At 42.3% G+C, this 23814-nt stretch overlaps 1 protein-coding gene across 6 annotated transcripts in view; it reads right to left on the minus strand.

Moving 5' to 3' along the window:
• The window catches only part of ctnnd2a (catenin (cadherin-associated protein), delta 2a), a 789966-nt gene that overhangs the window by 329092 nt on the left and 437060 nt on the right, over positions 1 to 23814 (minus strand). For all 6 annotated transcript variants that reach the window (XM_060899742.1, XM_060899744.1, XM_060899741.1 and 3 more), the window contains 2 exons: positions 22902 to 23050; positions 14948 to 15461 (listed from right to left, as the gene is read on the minus strand). In XM_060899742.1, the coding sequence (XP_060755725.1) occupies positions 14948 to 15461; positions 22902 to 23050 (663 nt within the window). The remainder of the gene's footprint in view (positions 1 to 14947; positions 15462 to 22901; positions 23051 to 23814) is intronic.

The following is a 23814-nucleotide window of genomic DNA, read 5'->3' on the forward strand; positions in this document are numbered from 1 at the left end:
AAATTATTTATCATGATTTCATTTTTTTACATCAGAAAAAAACAATCATTTTAACGGGGTGTGCACACTTTTTATATCCACTGTAGTTATAATCATTTTGATAATAGTGGGTTGTGGTTTCCACTACTCACAGACCCCTGGGAGTCCCTGGACCCCACTTTAAGAACCATGGCTCTGAGGCAATATTTGTAGCTAAGAACTTTCACCAGGTAGATTTGGGTAAAATCAAAAAGACAGACATTCATCCACGTAAATAAAGACACACAGAGAGAAAATATAAAGTGATTAAGTGAGCACTTCTCAAAGGGTGACTCTCACTAGACAACTTTTCCACAGCCAGTTTGGAAGCTAAGCACTTCTTCCAGGTAGATTTTGTTTAAGTCAGAGAGACAGACAACCATACAAATAAATAAAGACAACACACACACACACACACGGAGAAAGAAAGATAAAGTCCTGAGCTGTGATTAAGCAAGCTCGTCTCAGAGGGCAACTGTCACGAGGAAACTTTTCTGCAGCCAATTTGGAAGCTAAGCACTTTGTCCAGGAACATTTAGGCTGAAAGCTCTCATCTCCCATGCAGTTCCCTGTGTATATTAGCACAACGTTCCCTGAAGAGTGCTTACTTCAGAGGCTGTCGGAGGAACAACATCAACACGGCTTGCTCCACGTTATTCACAACATGATGAAATGACATGCAAAAAAGGAAATTCACAGGAGTTTGAGAGCTATGGGACTGCTGGCTGCTACATATTCATTAGAACATGTTCAAAAACTGGTCTCTACTACCTACAGTAGGTGACTGAAAACTGGGGGGAAAAACTGCAGCATGTAGCTGAATCAAAGTAGTGAATAAAAAAGACAAACTGAACAGCCAAAAGTCAGGATCGGGGTACCTCAGCAGTCACCAACAGCAAACACATATCTTCAGGAAGGTCTTTGGACAGGGTCATAGTGGATCCAGAATCAGGATCCGGAACACTGGGTGTGAACCTTGGATGCCAATTAAGTTTAAGTTTATTTGCTTCGTCACATAGTTTCTGACAGGAGAGGAATAAAAGGTGAAGCCCCAGTTGATTTGGCATCAACCCCTTAGATTTTTTTATACTGGATGCCATCCTTCCAGCCTTGGGACCGGCACTAAATAGAGTGGTGCTTGAAAGTTTGTGAACCCTTTAGAATTTTCTCTATTTCTGCATAAATATGACCTAAAACATCATCAGATTTTCACACAAGCCCTAAAAGTAGATAAAGAGAACCCAGTTAAACAGATGAAACAAAAATATTATACTTGGTCATTTATTTATTGAGGAAAATGATCCAATATTACATTTCTGTGAGTGGCAAAAGTATGTGAACCTCTAAGATTAGCAGTTAATTAGAAGGTGAAATTAGAGTCAGGTGTTTTCAATCAATAGGATGACAATCAGGTGTGAGTGGGCACCCTGTTTTATTTAAAGAACAGGGATCTATCAAAGTCTGATCTTCACAACACGTGTTTGTGGAAGTGTATCATGCCACGAACAAAAGAGATTTCTGAGGACCTCAGAAAAAAAGTTGTTGATGCTCATCAGGCTGGAAAAGGTTACAAAACCATCTCTAAAGAGTTTGGACTCCACCAATCCACAGTCAGACAGATTGTGTACAAATGGAGGAAATTCAAGACCATTGTTACCCTCCCCAGGAGTGGTCGACCAACAAAGATCACTCCAAGAGCAAGGCGTGTGATAGTCGGCGAGGTCACAAAAGACCCCAGGGTAACTTCTAAGCAACTGAAGGCCTCTCTCACATTGGTTAATGTTAATGTTCACGAGTCCACCATCAGGAGAACACTGAACAACAATGGTATGCATGGCAGGGTTGCAAGGAGAAAGCCACTGCTCTCCAAAAAGAACATTGCTGCTCGTCTGCAGTTTGCTAAAGATTACATGGACAATCCAGAAGGCTACTGGAAAAATGTTTTGTGGATGGATGAGACCAAAATAGAACTTTTTGGTTTAAATGAGAAGCGTTATGTTTGGAGAAAGGAAAACACTGCATTCCAGCATAAGAACCTTATCCCATCTGTGAAACATGGTGGTGGTAGTATCATGGTTTGGGCCTGTTTTGCTGCATCTGGGCCAGGACGGCTTGCTATCATTGATGGAACAATAAATTCTGAATTATACCAGCAAATTCTAAAGGAAAATGTCAGGACATCTGTCCATGAACTGAATCTCAAGAGAAGGTGGGTCATGCAGCAAGACAATGACCCTAAGCACACAAGTCCTTCTACCAAAGAATGGTTAAAGAAGAATAAAGTTAATGTTTTGGAATGGCCAAGTCAAAGTCCTGACCTTAATCCAATTGAAATGTTATGGAAGGACCTGAAGCGAGCAGTTCACGTGAGGAAACCCACCAACATCCCAGAGTTGAAGCTGTTCTGTACGGAGGAATGGGCTAAAATTCCTCCAAGCCGGTGTGCAGGACTGATCAACAGTTACCGCAAACGTTTAGTTGCAGTTATTGCTGCACAAGGGGGTCACACCAGATACTGAAAGCAAAGGTTCACATACTTTTGCCACTCACAGATATGTAATATTGGATCATTTTCCTCAATAAATAAATTACCAAGTATAATATTCTTGTCTCATTTGTTTAACTGGGTTCTCTTTATCTACTTTTAGGACTTGTGTGAAAATCTGATGATGTTTTAGGTCATATTTATGCAGAAATATAGAAAATTTTAAAGGGTTCGCAAACTTTCAAGCACCACTGTATGCACTGTCTTGTACAACCCCATTGACTGGGTATTTCACCTAATCTGCATGTCTTTGAATTGTAGGGGAAACCGGAGCACCTGGAGGAAGCTCACACAGACACGAGGAGAGCATGCAAACTCCAGACAGAAAGGTTGTGCTGTGAGGTCCAAACCCAGAACTTTCTTGCTATGAGGTGACAGTGGTAACCACTGCACCACCGTGCTGCCCATTCCATTGCAGGACACCATGAATACTATGAGGTGGTAACTCTCCTTGTTGCACCACCCTGACCAGAAGTTGTAAGGTCAAATCTGAGGACTGCCACCGTTGAGCCCTTCAGCAAAGCCCTTAAGTCTTGTTTATACTTTCTGTCAGTTGGTCACATTTCCAGTCAGCTATCTGTCACTTCCATTTCATCAATTCCCATTTCCCCTCAGATAAATTCCATTTGTGCTCTGGTTGGTTGTTTCCTTTTCCCATCAGTCGGGTCCCATTTCCTGTTTCCAGGCTGATGTTTCCCATCTCCTCTCAGTTGGTTCCCAGTTCATCATGCTTGCTCCCCACCTCTCGTATGTTGGTTCCCCCTTTCCTGAGAGCTGATTCCCATATCCCATCAGTTGGCTTCAAATACTCATCAGTTGGTTGGAGGCAGTTTCCTCTTTCAAATCAACACAACAATCATTTTAAAGTATCTTTCCCAGCACTCAGTAAGACACCTCACTACAACTAGGACCATCATTTCCTCAAATGAGGTAACACAGAAAACCGCAACCTCCCACTCTCCATCAAAGCATGCCTCCCCGCTGGTTTGATGTACAGTCTCTGCAAATAGCTGAGGACCTCTTACTGTTCTGGAGAACCAAGAACATTCCGGGCTTTCAGAAGTTCATTTCAGGCACTTGTTCCAGTGAATAAACCAGGGTTTCACCCTCAACCTTTCAGGATTGTATTCCGCCTCACTTGCTTCAAATAAAAGTACCTGACAAGTGAACACATTCAAATGGTAAATATCTTTACTTACTTTTCTTATACGCTCATATAAATAACGGACATGCCACCATTGCAGTAAAAGGCTAAAAAGCTTGGAGAGACAGTAATGTGTTGTTCTGCTGTGTTATTAAGCATACCTACATAGTGAAGTCGTGTATATCTAACAACAGGACAGTAACAAGACATAAAATCCACTAATGGGAGCATAAATTCCTTTCAGGGAATAAATTACCTTCATTTCAAGAGAACACGCAGACCTTTTTTCAGCTCTATACATTTGCTCAGCCTTTATTTGAAGTGTAAATTGTTCAGATTTAGTGTTCGAGGTTTTTGTTCGCAGCAGATTGCGCCTCTCTTTTTTTGCTACTATATGTTTGTGCTGATGTCCACTCTATTAAGCGTGTTATTCTCACTGGATGGGACTACACTGTGATTCATCAGCAGAAAAAAATAATAATAATGCAATGTTTTTCTGAGGCTTCTGGGAAACTTGGAATTTTGCCGAATACTGACAAGTGCATCTGGTGCTCAGAGCAGCAAGCAGCATGAAATGTTTTTTTTTTTTCCTAGTTTGTGCTTTTTCTACTCCATTATTTCTAATACAGACACCCAGTAAGACACCCAGTGAGCCACTTAGACCTCCAACCTCTTCAATTATTATCTATGAAAGGTGACCTGGATGACTGAAAAGCTTCTCAGGCAACTCAATTCAATCCCACCGGAGCTTAAAAGCTCTTACCCTTTTTGCCTAGCCATCATCAAAGGCAGAGAAAGGAGTCAAAAACGTACTGCATACTCTGCAAGGGTTTTTCCACCATTTAATTCCACCGTTTTACAGAAAATCGCCTTTCAGTACCATTAAGGCTCAATTCTGAGACATGGGAGGGCGTGGCTGGAGATACCGCCGGGGGAGAGTGCAAGGATATGGCAGGAGCTTAGCATGGTTTAAAGCTTAGATGCTAGAATTAAAAAAAAAAAAAAAGATTATCTCTAGGGCGGCATGGTGGTGTAGTGGTTAGTGCTGTCGCCTCACAGCAAGAAGGTCCGGGTTCGAGCCCTGTGGCCGGCGAGGGCCTTTCTGTGCGGAGTTTGCATGTTCTCCCCGTGTCCACGTGGGTTTCCTCCGGGTGCTCCGGTTTCCCCCACAGTCCAAAGACATGCAGGTTAGGTTAACTGGTGACTCTAAATTAACCGTAGGTGTGAATGTGAGTGTGAATGGTTGTCTATGTGTCAGCCCTGTGATGACCTGGCGACTTGTCCAGGGTGTACCCCGCCTTTCGCCCGTAGTCAGCTGGGATAGGATCCAGCTCGCCTGCGACCCTGTAAAACAGGATAAAGCGGCTAGAGATAATGAGATGAGATGATTATCTCTAAAAGACATTGAATGGGATTTTATCATTTTAAGTAAAGAGTAAAACACTCAGTGTTGTAATGTTATAGGAGAGTAATCAGTTAACACCAGACACTCCTTCCATAAATGATAAACAGACGTCTCAACACAGGAAATCTCACCATTTGAATGCCTTAAACAACACTTCTTCCATCCAGAACTCAACAGTGACGTTGTTTCTTGGTCGATTATAACCATTAATGGTGTCCATGATACTTCTCCCCCCTCTAGTTTGTTTTTAGGTCATTAAAACAAATGGAAAGAAGATTAATCTGAATTGTATGGGTGATGTCGAAGGTTTCATGACATCGACACGCACAGAATCAGAGCCACACTTTCTCCTCTGCGCTTTTTTATTTTTTCCATCTCAAGTGTCACTGTGGGTTTTATTACAGGACCTGCTGTGTGGCAGGTTTTATAAACCTGAAATCAGTGGCACTGGCATCAACAACTCGGGCTCTGAATCAGCTCCCCATTTCAATACGATGCCTCATACCTCAGTGTATGACTACTTTGCTTTCTGGTTTTGTAGGAAATTACTCTGATTATCATGTTCAACATCAGGATCACTTTCCTACCTTTTCATTTTAACATCTATCAGATGCTACTTGCCTTTGAGAATAAATTGAAATTCAAGATTAAGGGCACAGTTTTTATGATCACAGGACAAACACAAAGCTCGACCTAAGGTTGTGTTTTGGCTACAGTACTGTGATGTCAACGAGTGGAACAACTGCTAAAAAAAAAAAAGGCATGAGGTACTAATGATAAGGTGAAATACAATCGATCATCTCACCACATTTTTCCCTTGAAAAATGGTGAAAAGCTGGGTGTGTGCCGCTGGCTCCATGTCGTGACATTTAGAAATAACTAGATCTCTGGTGTATATATAATACAGTATGTGTAGCCATTTAGCCATGCATGACTTACATTACCTGATTTGTCACTTAACACAATCCTGCTAATAAAGGACCGTAGTCAGATTTGAGTGTTTGGCGTGCATGTAGTGAGGATTTAAGAGCAAAACTGTACACATGTAAGATGTCTCTCAGGTAAACGTTAATCTGAACATGAATTGAAGCACGTTTTTCTTGCTAGATATCAGCATTTTGTCAAGTGCCACTAGCTACGTTTACACGGATCCTAATAATCCGTTAATAATCAGATTCAAGCTTGATCTGAATGAAATACCCCATTCCGAGTGATAATTTAGAGGTGTGGACCTCTGATAATCCATTTTATAGGAATTTATTAACCATGCAAACACTCGATTGGATTGTCTTCTGCACCTGTAACCTTCTGCACACATTCAGTTCGCCTTTGCACAGTGATAAGCAGGGGCGTTGCTGGACATAAAGCTCTACTGGGGCACAGGCCCCCTAATACCCATATCATTTTTTTTTTTGAAAGCTTACTGCGTATGAAATGTGCTATTGTAGACTATTAACCAGCTTCCATTGCTTTGCTCAATATTACTGCCTCTGCCGTACTCATACTGAGTGGTAAAAATGCGAAGATACATTCATGAAGGTATGAGAATATTTATTTAAATAAACTGCTTCCCTCCCTGCCTCTGTTTTGGACAAAGAATTTCCTGATGTCCATCTGCAGAGGTAATTCAGTAATGTTAAAAATACAGTTGTGGTCAGAAGTTTACATACAACTGTTCTTTTTCTGTGGCAGAATGATTGTACAGCATACAGCTTTAATTGAAAAAAAACACTAGAATTTGGTGCACAAGTTTTAATTTTCTTTGGGCTTTCTGAAATCAACGCTCACTTAGATTATTAATTCAGAGGTGCTGAAACGTCCAAAATGTCTCTTATCTTGCCAAGGCCGAGGTCTCTTAACTTCCTGTTAGTGATAATGATTGACTACAGCTGGTAGCTTCTCTGTGCCTTCATAAAAAGGGTTTGTTTACAGCACTCATTGGATTGACCAACACACAGTAAAATGGGAAAGTCCAAGGAGCTCAGTGCAGATCTGAGAAAGAGGATCGCAGATATACACAACTCCGGAATGTCTCTTGGAGCCATGTCTAAACAACTGCAAATTCCAAGATCAGTTCAAACAATTGTATGCAAGTTATTGTGAGGTGGAGTCACTTTGCCAAGCCACTTTGCTTCAAGAAAACCCAAACTGTCACCCTCAGCTGAAAGGAAATTGGTTTGGATGGTCAGGAACAATCTGGGAACCACCATGGCACAGCCCTACCATGAACTGGAAGCTGATGGATCACTGTCTACAGTTCAGATCACCATGGACTAAGAGGCTACTATCCAAGAAATATCCCCCTGCTCCAAAATTGACACCTTCAAGCTTAACTCAAGTTTGAAGCTGACCACACAGACAAAGAAAAAGCCTTCTGGAGGGAAGCTGTATGGTCAGATGAGACAAAGATTGAGTTGTTTGGCCACAATGACCACCATGTACAGAGGGACGCTGTACCAGCTAGTGGTGGTGGTAGGAACATCATGCTCTGGGGCTGTTTTGCTGCCAGTGGAACTGGTTCATTGCACACAGTGGATGGAATAATGGAGGAGGACTACCTCAGAATTCTTCAGCATAAACCATCAGAAACTTGAACACGACTTGGGACTTACAACAGGACAATGAACCCAAACACGCATCAGAGCTGTATGTAAACTTGTATGTAAACTTCTTTCCACAGCTGTATATACTTTTGATGCATAAACTTGCGTGGCATCACTATACCTTCCTTCTCCAGTTTCGCACGCTTGGCTTCATGCGCGTTCCCTACATTCACATGGACGTGCACAGAATGTGCGCCTTATATTTAGGGACAAAGTTGCCGATGTTGATGCACCTTGAAGTAGAAAAACATCCACTCTATTCCTGATATTATCAATCTAAATGAACCATCGGCTATTTTCAGGGTCTTTACTTTTAAGCTCATGGTCATTATAAGGGCCGTCCATCTACCTGCTATAATGATATAATCTATGTTTTGATTTTGTTTTGTTTTTTTCAGGGGCGTCGAGGTTATGATAATTTGTATATTTACATCAGGATTTCTGTCAAGGAAAACCATTTGCGTTTATGAATTTTCCACGTTCTTGAATGTATGCCACTATAGGAAGCATGGCAACCGAAATATCTTTTCATACTTGTGTGGATTGTCTGGAATCTGTCAACATAAATATCACAATAGTGGGATAGCCTACTGTATGTCTTAGCAATAATTTCTAAAAATATATCACGTACCGATATAATTACGTAATGTAAGCTAGATTAGAATATCAGGCCAAAGTTGGAGACAAATTGTTGCTGTAATTTGCTGTTGCTGTAATTTCAAAGCCAGATTACTTGAGAAAGGCAAAAGGCCCAGATGAATAGTTTATACCATTTGAAACAGTAGGGACTGCTATTTATTTTGATGTATGGTTTGTCGTGTAAACTCAGGAGTTGGTGAAGTATTGCGCCGACAAGAACGGGTGTGGAGATGGATGCAGTATATAGAATATGATTAAATTTGATGTGAATTCATTGATGTTAACTTTATCGCAAACCATTTATCACAGCAACTAGTGGGTAGCACCGTTGGGAAGCTCAAGTCGTGTGGTTTCACGCGATGTGTGTTAATTGTGTGATGAGTATTCCGCCAACAATTTACTGTAATAGAGACGAATGGGTGTGATTTGGACGCGTCGGTCGTATACGGTTATTCTGCAGTGCCAAAGACATTACTGTTTCTGAAATGTGATCAGGAAATTTTACTGGGGCACAGCAGATATATACTGGGGCACGTGGCCCAGCAAAATGTGTCGTGATAAGGTTTGTGATGGTTTATGTATACGGGCAGCAGTTGTCAAAGGTATGGCTCTGTCCAGGATAAAACACTCGCCACATCCATCTTTATGGCGCAGAGGAAGACAGCGATGTAGGATTGCGCACATGTCAGAAATTCTATTCCGAGCGTATATTTGGGATGGGTAAACACTCACACGTTCTATCCACGTTCATGTAAACGGTAGGTTCGAAATCGCAGATCAGAATAAATTTATTCCGGATGTAAGAATGTGTGCATTTAAACGTAGCGACTGCCTGGCATTTTGATGTAATCACAATAAATCGTGCTGAAATGTATATGTTTGTGTTGTTAATACACACACAAAAAACAAACAAAAAAAAACATGGAGGCTGATATTAAATCCTTAAATACAGGTCTCATCTCATCTCATTATCTCTAGCCGCTTATCCTGTTCTACAGGGTCGCAGGCAAGCTGGAGCCTATCCCAGCTGACTACGGGCGAAAGGCGGGGTACACCCTAGACAAGTCGCCAGGTCATCACAGGGCTGACACATAGACACAGACAGCCATTCACGCTCACATTCACACCTACGGTCAATTTAGAGTCACCAGTTAACCTAACCTGCATGTCTTTGGACTGTGGGGGAAACCGGAGCACCCGGAGGAAACCCACGCGGACACGGGGAGAACATGCAAACTCCACACAGAAAGGCCCTCGCCGGCCACGGGGCTCGAACCCGGACCTTCTTGCTGTGAGGCGACAGTGCTAACCACTACACCACCATGCCACCCTTAAATACAGGTATGATACTTAATTAATTACAAATACACACTGTTTATCTAAAGGAGAGAATCACTTATGGATAAAATTATAAATTAATCGTGAGTGCTAGATCAGCTTATCCTTTAAAGCATGGTCGTGTTTTCTTTATAGGAGCGTGCACCGAATTAACAACAAAAAATTATCACTTTGGCAAATCCAAATAGTAGATTAAAATGGCTTTATCCTGCACACACAGTGCAATTTCATGAACTTGTGTCAGAGGATGACATTAAAAAAAGAAAAAAAAAACCCTCAACTGTAAAATCACACGATGTGCTGGATCAAGTGCTATTTTATAAGTTGCTGAACCGTGACTGTGGAAGCCATTTTCTTCCACTGAATCAAATCTGCAGTGATTAATGTGATCATTACAACTACGACTATTCATGCAGCATTCCGTATTTTCCATCCCTGATTTTTTTTTTTTTTTAGGCTTAAAGACAAGATCTAGACCCTAGAGAAACTGAACTCCCAAGAGAGATGTTTGAGGGGTTTTTTTTCTAAGTAAAATGACATCATTACTGAAGCCAAACACTGATCGATGAGAGAGAAGTGCAGTAAAGTATTTTAATGACTGTGTTAATGGAGAAAAGTGACACTATTTGAAGCCATCATCATCTGAACGAACTCAAAGTTCTACCGCTCTCCTTTGATGTCCTTCTAAACATCACCAAAGCAAAATCAATTTTCATAATGATAATTAAAAAAAAAAAGATTGAATCCTTTCTAAGGACGGCATCTTATCTCGCCATTTAAGGACTGCAGTCAGGGATGGTCCTTCTCTGAAGTGTAATCAGCTATGCAGAAAGAGAAGAAACAAGCACAGAGCGTACAAACAGCCAGCTCGGCTCCGTCGGCTCACCTCTGTCCTGCTCTGACCTGCTCAGGTGATCAAAACAGAATGTGTCCAGTGCTGTAAAAGCTCTGCTTGTGCTCCGGAATCTCATGGGTTTTTACCTGATTTAACTGAAGATCTATTGATGATTTCACTTTGATGTTGGATAGTTCAAGTGTTCAAAATGTCAGAGACAATCAACACTTGAGCTTTAAGAGGAAAGAACATTTGGAGAAATTCGTTGTTGTTTTTACCTCCGGCAACTTTGTTGGAGGAGGTTATGTTTTCACCCCTGTTTGTTCCCAACGTAAATCAACAAGAGTGCTCTGAGAGCACAATATCCCCCGCTGGCAACCCTCATGAAATTGTCAAAGTACAAGTTTGTTAATCAAGGGCCATAACTCTGGTGAAATGCGACTGAATTGAATGAAATTGCAATATGCATATTACCGACAGGGCGGCACGGTGGTGTAGTGGTTAGCACTGTCGCCTCACAGCAAGAAGGTCCTGGGTTCGAGCCCAGCGGCCAGCGAGGGCCTTTCTGTGCGGAATTTGCATGTTCTCCCCGTGTCCGCGTGGGTTTCCTTCAGGTGCTCCGGTTTCCCCCACAGTCCAAAGACATGCAGGTTAGGTTAACTGGTGACTCTAAATTGACCGTGAGTATGAGTGGTTGTTTGTCTCTGTGTCATCCCTGCGATAACCAGGGTGTACCCTGCCTCTCACCCATAGTCAGCTGGGATAGGCTCCAGCTTGCCTGCGACCCTGTAGAACAGGATAAGCGGCTACGGATGGATGGGTGTTACCGACATATAACAAAGAATCCTGCCAAGTTTCATGAAATTCCTCCAAAAATTGTGAGAGAAGTTGAATTCAGAAAGTGAGTACCCTTCCTGGGACGGACGGACAAACAGACAGACAGATGGAGGGATGGACATTGCCACGACATAATCCCCCTTCAGGCCTTTCAGCCAGCGGGGGATGAAAATTGTGAGAGGACATGATTTCAGAAGGTGAGTACCCTTCCCGGAACGGATGGGCAGACAGACAGACATCATCATGACATAATCCCTCTTCAGGCCTTTTGGCAAGCGGGGGATAAAAAGTAGTGAATGAATGGATTCTGGTGAAATTTTGCAGAAAGGTGGGCCATCTATTAGAAAGGAACAATCTATTAGATTTTGATGCAAATCCGGATATATATGTGGATCCAGGATTTTTTTTTTGCTTTTTCCCCAACGTAACTCAAAAACTAGTGGATGAAATTTGGTGTTCTAAAAAAAGTCGAAAGTCCTTTCCTGCGCCATTTGGCAGCACCAATCTCTGTTTCTGCAGCCCTCTGCCTCCCGCCTATTACACAGCTAGGGTTACAGTGGGGGGGGGGGTCCTCTGGTAACCGCAAGAGTTTGACTCCCTACTCGCATCTGTATTGCAGCGTGCCTTGCCAGATGGCAGTAGGTGCCATTTTTATGATGGTCTTTGGTATGACCCAACCGCGAGTAGAACTCCTGATCGAGAGGCAGGCACGCTAACCACTAGGCCAACACGCAGTTAATTTGGTGGACAGCTTTAGTATTATTCTAGGTTCAAGTGATTTGTTTTTGATGTTGATAACATGTGGCTTGGTGGAGATATGCGCTCTATCGAGTGGCCTTCTAGTTGTCGTTGTTGCTGTTGTAGTACGTGCAGTTTCATTGTTGATGCGGGCAAATCGAGTTTCTAAAAACTTGATCCCTCTGGTATCGCGTCCCCATCTGGGAACAATTACAATTCCTAAAGGCCCGGTCACACAGCACTCCGCGTCTATATCACGTACAAAAAGATACAAAAATCAGGTGGACGTGGTCGTAAGTGGTAATTTTTGGTCAATTTTGGCTTTGCCGTGCTTTGTACAGGGTATGGCCGTCGGCGGCTGTTTCACTGCCATAGCACTGCCAAATCACGGGTAACCGCGGCTCAGCGTCGTTGGAAGAGCGGCTTGCTGCGCATATAAAAGCGGTAGGATATGTTGAGCCTGTATCAGTTGGTTCTGTTGGTGCTGGAGCATTAAGATGAGGACATCACAGCGTTGAGGGTTCATGTTCACCCCTTGACATCTAGACTGCAAGTGCCGAGGTCTCAGAAAATTACGGTATTTACATGCCGCAAATCAGAAGTGATGCAGAAGTGATTAGACAGTGATCAATCGAATTTAGAACTTGTTTGAGACGTCGTTTAACGGGCTTAGACAGTGCTATGTACGCGGAAAAATCCATTTCTCAGTGATAAGCCGCTAAACACACGCTATATCCCGTGATACCAACGCGTAACACCCGTCCGATGACCGTGCTCTGCCCGTGATAGACCGCCAAACTTTCGCGTCTTACCACGTCTCCCCAAGTTTTAATAACGGCCGGGACACTGATTATCACGTGTTTTTCACCTGTGTTGCACGTCTTTACCACGTGTGCCGGCCGTGGTTGTCCGCGGTCTAAAGTTTTGAGCAGTCCAAAACTTTTTGCCGCGTCCGACGCCGTTCCGATTTTCCCCTGCGTCCTGTCACGTCTGTATATCGACTGTAACACGTCTTAACTTCGACATCAACACGAACAATATCGTCTGCTTCACGGGAGAGCACTTTTTGACGGGTTTTGGCCGTGATAAAGCCGTAAAGCGCTGTGTGACCGGGCCTTAATATATAATATTTATCCTATAGCACTGATGAGTTCTGCGTTCTGATTGAAGATGTTATCTTTTCTATAATAGCAGCTCTGTCCAGTGTTGGGCACGTTACTTTCAAAAAGTAATTAGTTATAGTTACTAGTTACTTTTACCAAAAAGTAACTGAGTTAGTAACAGAGTTACTTTGTCATAAAAGTAACTAATTACCAGGGAAAGTAATTATTCCGTTACATTTTGTTCCCCCTCAAAAAAAATCAAATTCAATTAGTGTAATCATAATAAAAGTGAATGTTAAATGTGTTTAATGACTGAAATGGACACTTAACAAAACCAGTTAGTAACGTTATCTACACTATATTAATATTTTTGTGGGACAATGTGAGATAAGACATCTATCAAATGTAATATATTTTTGTAGTTATTAAAATTATGTTACTAATTACTGGCCACTGACGAGGACAAACGCTTTGTTCCTCGACATAATGTGCATTGCACGTAAACACTCTTGCCTTTTATTTCAAGTAATGAAAAGCAATGGCTGTATTTCCAGTGTGAAAGCGCAGTGCTGGGCTGACCGCTCGCCATCGCTGGGTCTTCCGATTGAAAGAGTGCGCAGTAGTGCAGTAGGCGTGGCCTACCTACATATGTTGTCCAAATCTACTCTGATTGGCTTACTGTGCCGTTGTCTCGCGTCTCCCCGCCCCACACTAAAGCAGAGTAAAGAAAGGCTGAACGAGCAGCGTGCCAGATGAGAACAGCCTTAATAAAGTAACGCATAGTATTTTATTGTAAGTAACGGGAACGGCGTTATAACGATGTAAAAAGTAATTAGTTAGATTACTCGTTACTAAAAAAAGTAACGCCGTTAGTAACGCCGTTTATTCTAACGCCGTTATTCCCATCACTGGCTCTGTCACAGGGACATGTACCGCAGACGCTTCATATAAACAGATTAAAAATGTGCGTAATTGCAAAGTTTTCTGGAAGGAGAAGTTTACGTGACATATCGGAGAAGTCTTGACGGTATCAGCATTTTGGAACAGTCAGCGCCAAAGCTGTAACTTTAAACGCAAGTGCAATACACCTGAGAAAAAAAAGGTCATTCTTTAATTAAATTAAAAATGTGTGTGTAGCCTAATCTGTGACAGATTACTGTGGTGCAAATTAGTGCAAGTACTCCGATTAGCAGATACCGTACATACGCAACCTGATGTCACATGATGTCAGTTTGAATATTCTGCTGGGATTCTGCGTCACCTGGCGCGACACTTTTAATTTCTGAGGACAAGCAGCGTGCCAAGCGACCGCAGGATACGTACGGTGGTCATGTTGCGAAGTTAACAGCAAGAGGAATAAAAGACTCTGTGACATGCTGTTATAGGAGAATAATCAACTTTCGGGTGGTGACAGTAAATCCACTTCCTGTTGCAGTGTTTTACTCCTTGAAATTTCCTATAATTCACACTTTCAAGCTATGAGAAATGAAGATAAACCATTCCTACGTATCAGTGTATTTCCAAAATCTAAAACGGACCCACAACTGAACCCTGATCTTCTCCTTAAAAAACTGCAAACTGTAGCGAGTAAAGCAGTCCTCGAGTTCATTGATGTAAAATAAAACAAAAGACAGCATGTTGAAAAGCAGCCACAGTGAACAGAGAGCTATGCCAAAACGGAAACAGCTAGATAAACACTCCAGACACGCCGCCCACCAGATCATAACACGGTTGGTACTCACCGGCGAGACTGCCAGGCCTCTGCAGCGTCGCGGTGGCGTACAGCTCGTGCGAAATCTTGTACTGCTCTGAAGAGTGAACCAGCCTCTTGGTGGGTGAGAGCGTGGCGTAGCTGCCCACACTGAGCTGCTGGTGCAGCGGCGAGGCGTTGTTGGATGGCGATGCCAGGCGGATGGGTGAACTCGAGGCCGTGCCGCCAGCTCCCACTGCGTTAATAGGGGAGCTGCTGCTGTAGGACTTAGCAAGCCTTGCTGGAGAGGGCTTGGGTGAGGAGGAGGACGAGGAGGAATGCAGGCGCTGGGTGGTGGCATAGGTGGAAGCGTCCGAGGCCGAGCCCAGACGCTGGAGCTTGGTGGCCGAGCCGGTGACCGTGCCAGAGGGCTGCATGGAGCTCAGGGGAGAGCTGAGACGAGGAGCAGGCAACGTGGAGCTGGAGTAGTAGATTCCCGAGGCTGGACACGGCTGCTGGGGTTCAGGGCCATGACTCTGGGGTTGAGCCGCACGGCTGGGTGTCACCTGAAAAGAGTTGGAAGAGGGTTAGTATCAGGGTGGGGATCGAAAAAAGAGCTCTCAGTTTGCTACTATTCATGGCTTCAAAGCAACAAAAGAGCCATGATTCAAAAAGGTAGATCAGCAACATTATTATTTTCAATCTGTTACATCATATAACGGAAAGCTTTCTGAAATATAAACATTTCATTTCCAGTGGGCAGTAATCATAAATGAGTCAGATTCTAGATCAGGAGTCAGGATATTACTAACCTTAAAATCATGGGGAAAAAAACCCTTTTAAAATAAATATTATATTCATCTCATTTTGACCTTGGGTCTTGTAAAGTAATTTTGGTTTTCTATAAACATAAAATAAAGCATTAAACAACTGGAGGGCAGCGTTCTGAGGATGGACTGAAGGAATGACACAATCTGATAAACCTGGGATTAATTCGCCGAGAACGTGTGCTCAAGTGACATACCGATTTTATAAAACATCGATAAAAACAACACAACAAAATCAATAAATACTTTATTATCAGTAACAATATGTCACGCTTGATATGTCACGTAGTTTTGTACTTCTGATATCCAACATGTTAAAGATGTGACTATTCTACAGACAGTACAACAGCTTAAACTGTAACATAGAACCAGGACGATCCGCTTTATAACCCCCGTTTAAACAGCTAATAAATCAGGTGATGATGTGTATTAAACTGAAGAAATGTCCAAGCAGGAACGCAGAGCTGTAAAATCCGAAGAGATGGAAGGCATTTCAAAGCTGTGAACAGAAGAGGAGGGTTAAGGACAGCAATAAAGCAGAGGATCGAGCAGGAGGTCATCATTTTGAAAAAAGGCACCGGGGAAGAGCAGCAGTGGAATTCAACTCCAAATCAAACCCAGCATTCAGAGCAGCGTGAAACAGCAACCTTCACACACCAAACATTTCATTACTGCTGAGAAAAAAATAACAGGATAAAGTCGCATTGTGCTGTAAAAGTTCTGCTTGGATCTGTTATTCCATGTGAAACCGTCCTGAAGAGAAGCCCTTTGTTGTGATGGAGGGTTCGACATAAAACTTTCAGTTCCCCCAGAGGTACAAACTAAAATAAAAAACCCTTTTAGAGGCTTTTCTTTTTCTTTCTTTCTTTTCACAGGATTTTTATAAGATTCTCTGGATGATCTGTAAACCAAAACGCATTTACAGTACATGCTGCTCTCTGAACGAGTCACGAAATGAAAATATTAGAAGAAAACCCATGTTTATTAATATACTTATCTACAGACAGACAGACAGACAGACAGACAGACAGGAAGACAGACAGACAGGAAGATAGATAGATAGATAGATAGATAGATAGATAGATAGATAGATAGATAGATAGATAGATAGATAGATAGATAGATAGGAAGGGAGATAGGAAGGGAGATAGGAAGATGGATAATAGATAGATAGACAGGTCGATAGATAGACAGATGACAAGTAGATGGAGAGATGGATGGACAGAGACAGACCGACATAGATAGATAGACAGACAGACAGACAGACAGACAGATAGATAGATAGATAGATAGATAGATAGATAGATAGATAGATAGATGACAAGTAGATGGAGAGATGGATGGATGGACAGAGACAGACATAGGCAGGCAGGCAGGCAGATAGATAGATAGATAGATAGATAGATAGATAGATAGATAGATAGATAGATAGATAGATAGATAGATAGATAGATAGGAGGGCGGGCAGGCAGGCAGGCAGATAGATAAATAGATAGATAGATAGATAGATAGATAGATAGATAGATAGATAGATAGATAGATAGATAGATAGATAGATAGATAGAGGGCAGGCAGGCAGGCAGATAGATAGATAGATAGATGGATGGATGGATGGATGGATGGATGGATGGCTGGCTGGCAGGCAGGCAGGCAGATAGATAGATAGATAGATAGATAGATAGATAGATAGATAGATAGATAGATAGATAGATAGATAGATAGATAGACAGACAAATAGATAGATAGATAGATCGATCTTGTGTTTGTCTTGTTAAGGCAATCGTTTAATGTTCCATGTAAAACCCGAACATTTCCCTGTCAGAAGGAATTCCCAGTCGAACCCTGACAGAAATGTAGAACCACTGAAAGAACTCTCAAGGAACCCTTTTCCTAAAACTGATCCCAAACCAGTTTTCCACATTTCAACAGACAAAGAACTGGCTGTCATACAGGAACTCGAGCAGCACCAAAACTCTGCTGGTCTAGAACCAGGAACCATTTACATCAGGGGCTGGGGGCGGGATTATCGGGACCAACAAGACCAACTAAAACTTTGTGACCATCATTTTTAAAAATAGTGCCGCGTGTAGTCTGAGTAATCCAGCAGTTCTTTGTTGTTGTTATTGTTGTGCTGCTGCTAACATTGCTGGGAAAGCGAAGACGTTTACAGACGTATACAGTGATGTAATGGCATGGTTCTGTGGCGGCTCTGTAGCCTGTGGAAAAGCAAACCGGTTCTTAGAAGGTTCACAAGTTGAACCAACCCTGAACTGGTACAAACACCAGCCCAGAACTAGCAGCTAGTTTACATTGGTGGAAAGGAAGCAACAGACAGACAGACAGACAAAAAGACATACAGAGGTTCTGAGTAGAACCATTGAGTATGGGGTTCGACATGAAAGCTTTATAGATACCCCCCTAAGACACTAAAATCTGTTTTTAGGGTTTTGAAATTATTTTAAACCCCCAAAAAATCCTTCTAAATCAGTGTCTCAGTTCAGGACAGACTTTTAATCTCATGTTTTTGAGATATATGATTTGAAATCTCTCTCTCTCTCTCTCTCTCTCTCTCTCTCTCACAGACACACACACACACACACACACACACACACACACACACACACAGTGGAATTATTTCACATATGAAGGTCATGTGACTTTTCTGTGTCTCAGGTAAGACTATAGCATCGAGTGAAATTAAACACGAGCTGAAAAAAATGAAAAAGGTGTCGTGTGTCGTTTGTACACTGTGTGTAAACATGATTAACAACATGACAAGCTTTTGTTCTGCTTCTCTCCATCTTCACTGTTTTTTTTTCTCCACAACAGCAGAGAACGATTTGAGGTTCCACGTGTGGATGAATTATTTACGGAACAGGAGGTTTGCAGTGTTATAAATATCCAAGCAGAAGAGCACTGAACTGATGCACTGTGTTACATAAAACCACCGTCGTGTAGAACAGTGCACTTCACGCAGAACCACACACACGCGCGCACACACACACACACACACACACTCTCTCATGGGTAGATGCATGAATTGGTGAATTGTGAGCCTATCTTCCATCTAGAACCCTAAAGAGTTCTGTACTTTTTTTATTTTAAAGGAACCTCTGAAGGTTCTATGAAGAACTCTTGAAGAACCCTTTTACAATGAAGGGGTGTTTTAGTTCCACTAGAGGAACAAAAACTGAAGACCTGTTTGAGGTTCGAGATTTAAAAGTGCAGTCTGAAGGGTTCTTTCCTTTAAACGTTTTGCAGAAAGACAGAAAGAGAGAGAGGGGGAAAAGAGAGAGGGAAACATGGATGAGAGATGGGGAGAGAGAGATGGGAAGAGAGATGGGGAGAGATGGAGCGAGAGACAGAAAGAGAGAGAGACAAGGGGAGAGATGGAGAGACAGAGAGAGACAGGGAGAGATGGAGAGAGAGACAGAAAGAGAGAGAGAGACAAGGGGGAGAGATGGAGAGAGACAGAAAGAGAGAGAGACAAGGGAGAGATGGAGAGAGAGACAGAAAGAGAGAGACAGGGAGAGATGGAGAGAGTCAGAAAGAGAGAAAGAGGGGAGAGATGGAGAGAGAGACAGAAAGAGAGAGAGACAAAGGGAAGAGATGGAGAGAGACAGAAATAGAGAGAGACAAAGGGAAGAGATGGAGAGAGACAGAAAGAGAGACAGAAAGACAGAGACGGGAGAGATGGAGAGAGACAGAAAGAGAGGGAGACAGAAAAAACAAGAGACAGGAGGAGAGAGAGACAGACAGAGAGAGATGGAGGAGAGATGGAGAGAGACTGAAAGAGAGACAGAAAGAGAAAGAGATGGGGAGAGATGGAGAGAGAGTCAGAAAGACAGAGAGACGGGGAGAGATAGAGGGAGAGACAGAAAGAGAGAGAGATGGGGAGAGATGGAGAGAGACAGAAAGAGAGAGAGATGGGGAGTGATGGAGAGAGACTGAAAGAGAGAGAGACAGGGGAAGAGATAGAGAGTCAGAAAGAGAGAGAGATGGGGAGTGATGGAGAGAGATGGAGAGAGAGACAGAAAGAGAGTCAGAAAGAAAGACAGACAGAGAGACAGGGGAGAGATGGAGAGAGAGACATAAAGGGAGAGATGGGGAGAGATGAGAGAGACAGAAAGAGAGAGACGGGGAGTGATGGAGAGAGACAGAAAGAGAGAGACGGGGAGTGATGGAGAGAGAGACAGGGGAGAGAAGGAGAGAGAGAAAAAGGGCAGGAGGGAGAGAGAGAGAGAGAGAGAGAGAGAGCAGCTGGAATATTAATATTAGCCAATCGAATAATAAAATTCCCTGAAGTAAACTTTTCCTTTCATCTTCTTTTTTTTCTTTTATTATTATTTACTGAAAAACTCTCTCTATTTAAAATGAGGGAAGTGCCACAGGAAATGAATGCTTCCCTTTACACGGCAATATCAGCCTCTGACTCTCTCTCTCTCTCTCTCTCTCTCTCTCTCTCACACACACACACACACACACACACACACACACACAAAAGACGAGGAGAAATAATGGCTGGTATCTTTCATTAAAAGTACTGCTCTGAGCCACAATAGAGAGACTCGGCATATTCATTCACACACAGAGAGAGAGAGAGAGAGAGAGAGAGAGAGAGGGAAAGAAGGAACGAGGGAATGAGAGAGGAAAGGAGGGAGGGAGGGAGGGAGGGAGTGTACATCAGCTTCCCCTGTGTCTTTCTCCCAAACAGCGTCTCTCATTTGCATGCTGCAAAAATAAGCAGATAATTAGCAGCAAACATGGCCGAGCGAAATGTCTGCGTGTAAAAGGGAGCAGTGTATTTTTAATGAGCAGGAACTCGACATTCCCTCTCGTTTATAACGGAAATGCAGCTTAAGGAACTTCATGATGCTGCAGAGTTCCTGATGATTCCAATCTCATCAGCAGGGGAACAATTAACTCCTTGAAAGCTGACAAAGTTTAAAACGTGAGTTTGGTTTTAAAGCCGGCTTCATGATCTGTGTATGTTTCAGTCACTCCTTTATTTATTACAAACAAACAAAAAACAAACAAATAAAACAAATACACGTAATGGAAATTTAAACACAAAACATGAATGATTGTTCGATTGTTTCTCAAACAGCAGATATAACATTTCAGTGTTTCTTTTCCTTCTTTGTAAACAAACAAAAAACAGGAATCGTGTCTGTTATTGCTGTGGAGGCTGAAAATATGACTGAGACTCTTAGGCTTTGGAGTCGTGTTCTCAAATGACTATGGATGGAGTAAGAAGAAGATCGTCGTCCATGAACATATCAGAAATTATTTTATCTACATTCACCGGATATGAGCAGTCGCGTGCTCTGATTGGCTACTCTACCACTAGGATATCAGCTCATATACCGTGAGTAGAGAAAAACAAAATGACGGAGCGTGTTGCTGAACCAACCGAGGACGAAATAAAAACTCCTCAAAAACAAAACCCCCCAAAATATAAAAAAAAGCAACAAAATATGGAATAAAAGTATTTGACAGTAAGAACGTATCTTTTTTATTTTTCAAGAATTATTATTATTATCATCATCGCATTTTTCAGAAATTGCTCCTGTCATTTCACCGGTTTGTTTACACTCTAAGCGGAAATGATTTTGTTGGACGTTTTGTAGAAAGTTTTTATTTATTGAATTTGCAAAAAATAAAAATGCTCCATTTTTCAAAATCCAGTGAATGTGGATAGAATAAAACAGTTATTCCACTCAATCTCATCGTCCATGGCTTATAGATAACTAGGTGCTACGCGTCTCGTCAGTGATCAGCTCATGTATGACTCGATTTCATGGAATAACTGTTAATTATCTCTCAGCAAACGTATGTCTGTAAAATACAGTATACAAGCGCATGCATCGGTCAGTATGCATGTTGGAAATGCCAAAAAGGGTTAATCCATAATCATAAATAATAACACAGACTCGAGTTTGAACCAGGAAGTAAAACTAGAAATAAAAAGGAACATGAGAACGAGAAAGCAAAGCTCGGACTTAACGATGCAAATGCACAGGATTTAAACATGACAGCATATAAATATACAAACTAATATGTCACAAACTGACATGAAACAGGTGCACACAATCAGGTAACAAACCAAAGACAAGACAAGATTCGATTCGATTCGCAGCACGAATGTGACAACGATAGACGTCTGTACTCCTTTACTGTCACTTTCTGGTTTTAAAAATAAAAGTGATCTGTATTGACAGCACATCAGCGGCCAACGATGATCTTTAATCTATTCAGTAAGGAGGTGCTGATGTACATCCAGCTCGTTTATAAAGATTCTTCCTTCATTTTAACGCTGAACTTAATTCGAAATGATGAAGAACAACCAAAGGAAGGGATGAAGCCCAAAAGACAAAAAAAAGAACACGACGTACACGTAACCTTTAAAGTGTACGATGTTTGGACTGATTTTGCCATCGGAGACAAAAATCACATGGTAAAAAAAAAAAAAAAATTCTGTGGTCGTGAGTTGAGATCGGTGCCAGATTTCACTGACAGCTTATGAAAAAAAGTGAATATGAAATTTCCGATTCAAATCTCGCTCATCTAAAATCCACCAGTCGGAGGACGGGAAGTGCACAGGACAGCTACAAATACACTCGTGGCAACAGAAACACCCGAAACAAGCTAACGGACAGAAGCATCGCCTGAATGTCTGTGTTTTAATGTGAGATCATTTTCTGCGCGAGCTGATCTCCAGATCACGCTGACCGATGTTGTAAACACAATGTAGTATTGTACTTTTCTTGAATCATAGGTCTATCGTAAGAGGATCTTCATGTACTCTGACATGGAGATCACTCATGATCACGCAGAATGTTTGGGATTTTATACAATGTGATAGTGATAATGTTAAAAGACCACACGGCATAAAGGAAGCAGCTTACGACTTTAAATTTATCAGCAGTGATTTGTTGGGATTTTTTTTTTTTTTAGAGTGGGATGAAAAGCGGAAATCTGAGCTGGAGGGAAGCGGGTGGTTATAGAGTGCTGATTCCCAGCCGTGCTACCACTCCTGCCTGAGGATACAGAAGAGAGAGAGAGAGAGCATAGGAGAGGAGATAAGACAAGGATGCAACTGAGATGCAAAGAGAAGAAAGAAAGAAAGAAAGAAAGAAAGAAAGAAAGAAAGAAAGAAAGAAAGAAAGACTGACTGACCTGGTTGTAGTTGTGCACGGCTCCTCCCGGCTGCTGCAGCTGAGGAGATGCCGAAGCCTGGGCGTCGTTCGGAGCCGGAGTCTGGCTGCTGTGATATCCAGAGGAGTTTGAGCCGAGCTGCAGCGAGCTCTGAGAGAGCAGGCTCGGTCCTGTGTGCAGCACCAGAGAGAGAGAGAGAGAGAGAGAGAGATTCAGCAAGGCAGCGATGCAAGCCACAGCCAGGCAGAACCGGCATGCATAATTTATCAGGAGAGGAGGAGGAAGGTAGTGTGTGTGTGTGTGTGTGTGTGTGTGTGTGTGTGTGTGTGTGTGTGTGTGTGTGTGTGTGAGAGAGAGAGAGAGAGAGAGAGAGAAGGATGCCAAAAAGACTCGAAGGCGAGGATAAAAAAGGAGGAGGGTGAAGTCCAAAAGACAAGCAGGTATTAAAAAAAAAGTCTTAAAAACAAACCCCGAAGCACACGAGGTTATGTGACGCACCAGAACTTTACCTTTAATTTGTCAGAATTGATGGTGCTTTTAGCGTTTAGCTTCACCCCTGCATGTTCGGACAATCGCTCTCAATCAGACAAACTGAAGCCTCGAAAAGATTTTTCCTTCTGAAGAAAAGGGCAGCGGCGTGGTGTCACGCTGGACGTCCATCACGCTAATCTGCGGCTCTTATTAACCGCGCATCAAGCTGGGAAATAATGAAACTGATTCATTGTTCATTCCTTTCCTTCTCCTTTCATCCGAAATGGTTGGATGGACAAATTTAATTTTGTTTTGTTTTCTATTTGATAACAAGAGTGCTCTGAGAGCACAATATTCCTCACTGGCAACTCGGCCATAACTCTGGTAAAATGCGACTGAATTGAATGAAATTGCAATATGTGTATTACTGACATATGACAAAGAATCCTGCCAAGTTTCGCGA

This window comes from Neoarius graeffei, chromosome 19, assembly GCF_027579695.1.
Source record: "Neoarius graeffei isolate fNeoGra1 chromosome 19, fNeoGra1.pri, whole genome shotgun sequence".
Lineage (NCBI taxonomy): Eukaryota > Metazoa > Chordata > Actinopteri > Siluriformes > Ariidae > Neoarius > Neoarius graeffei.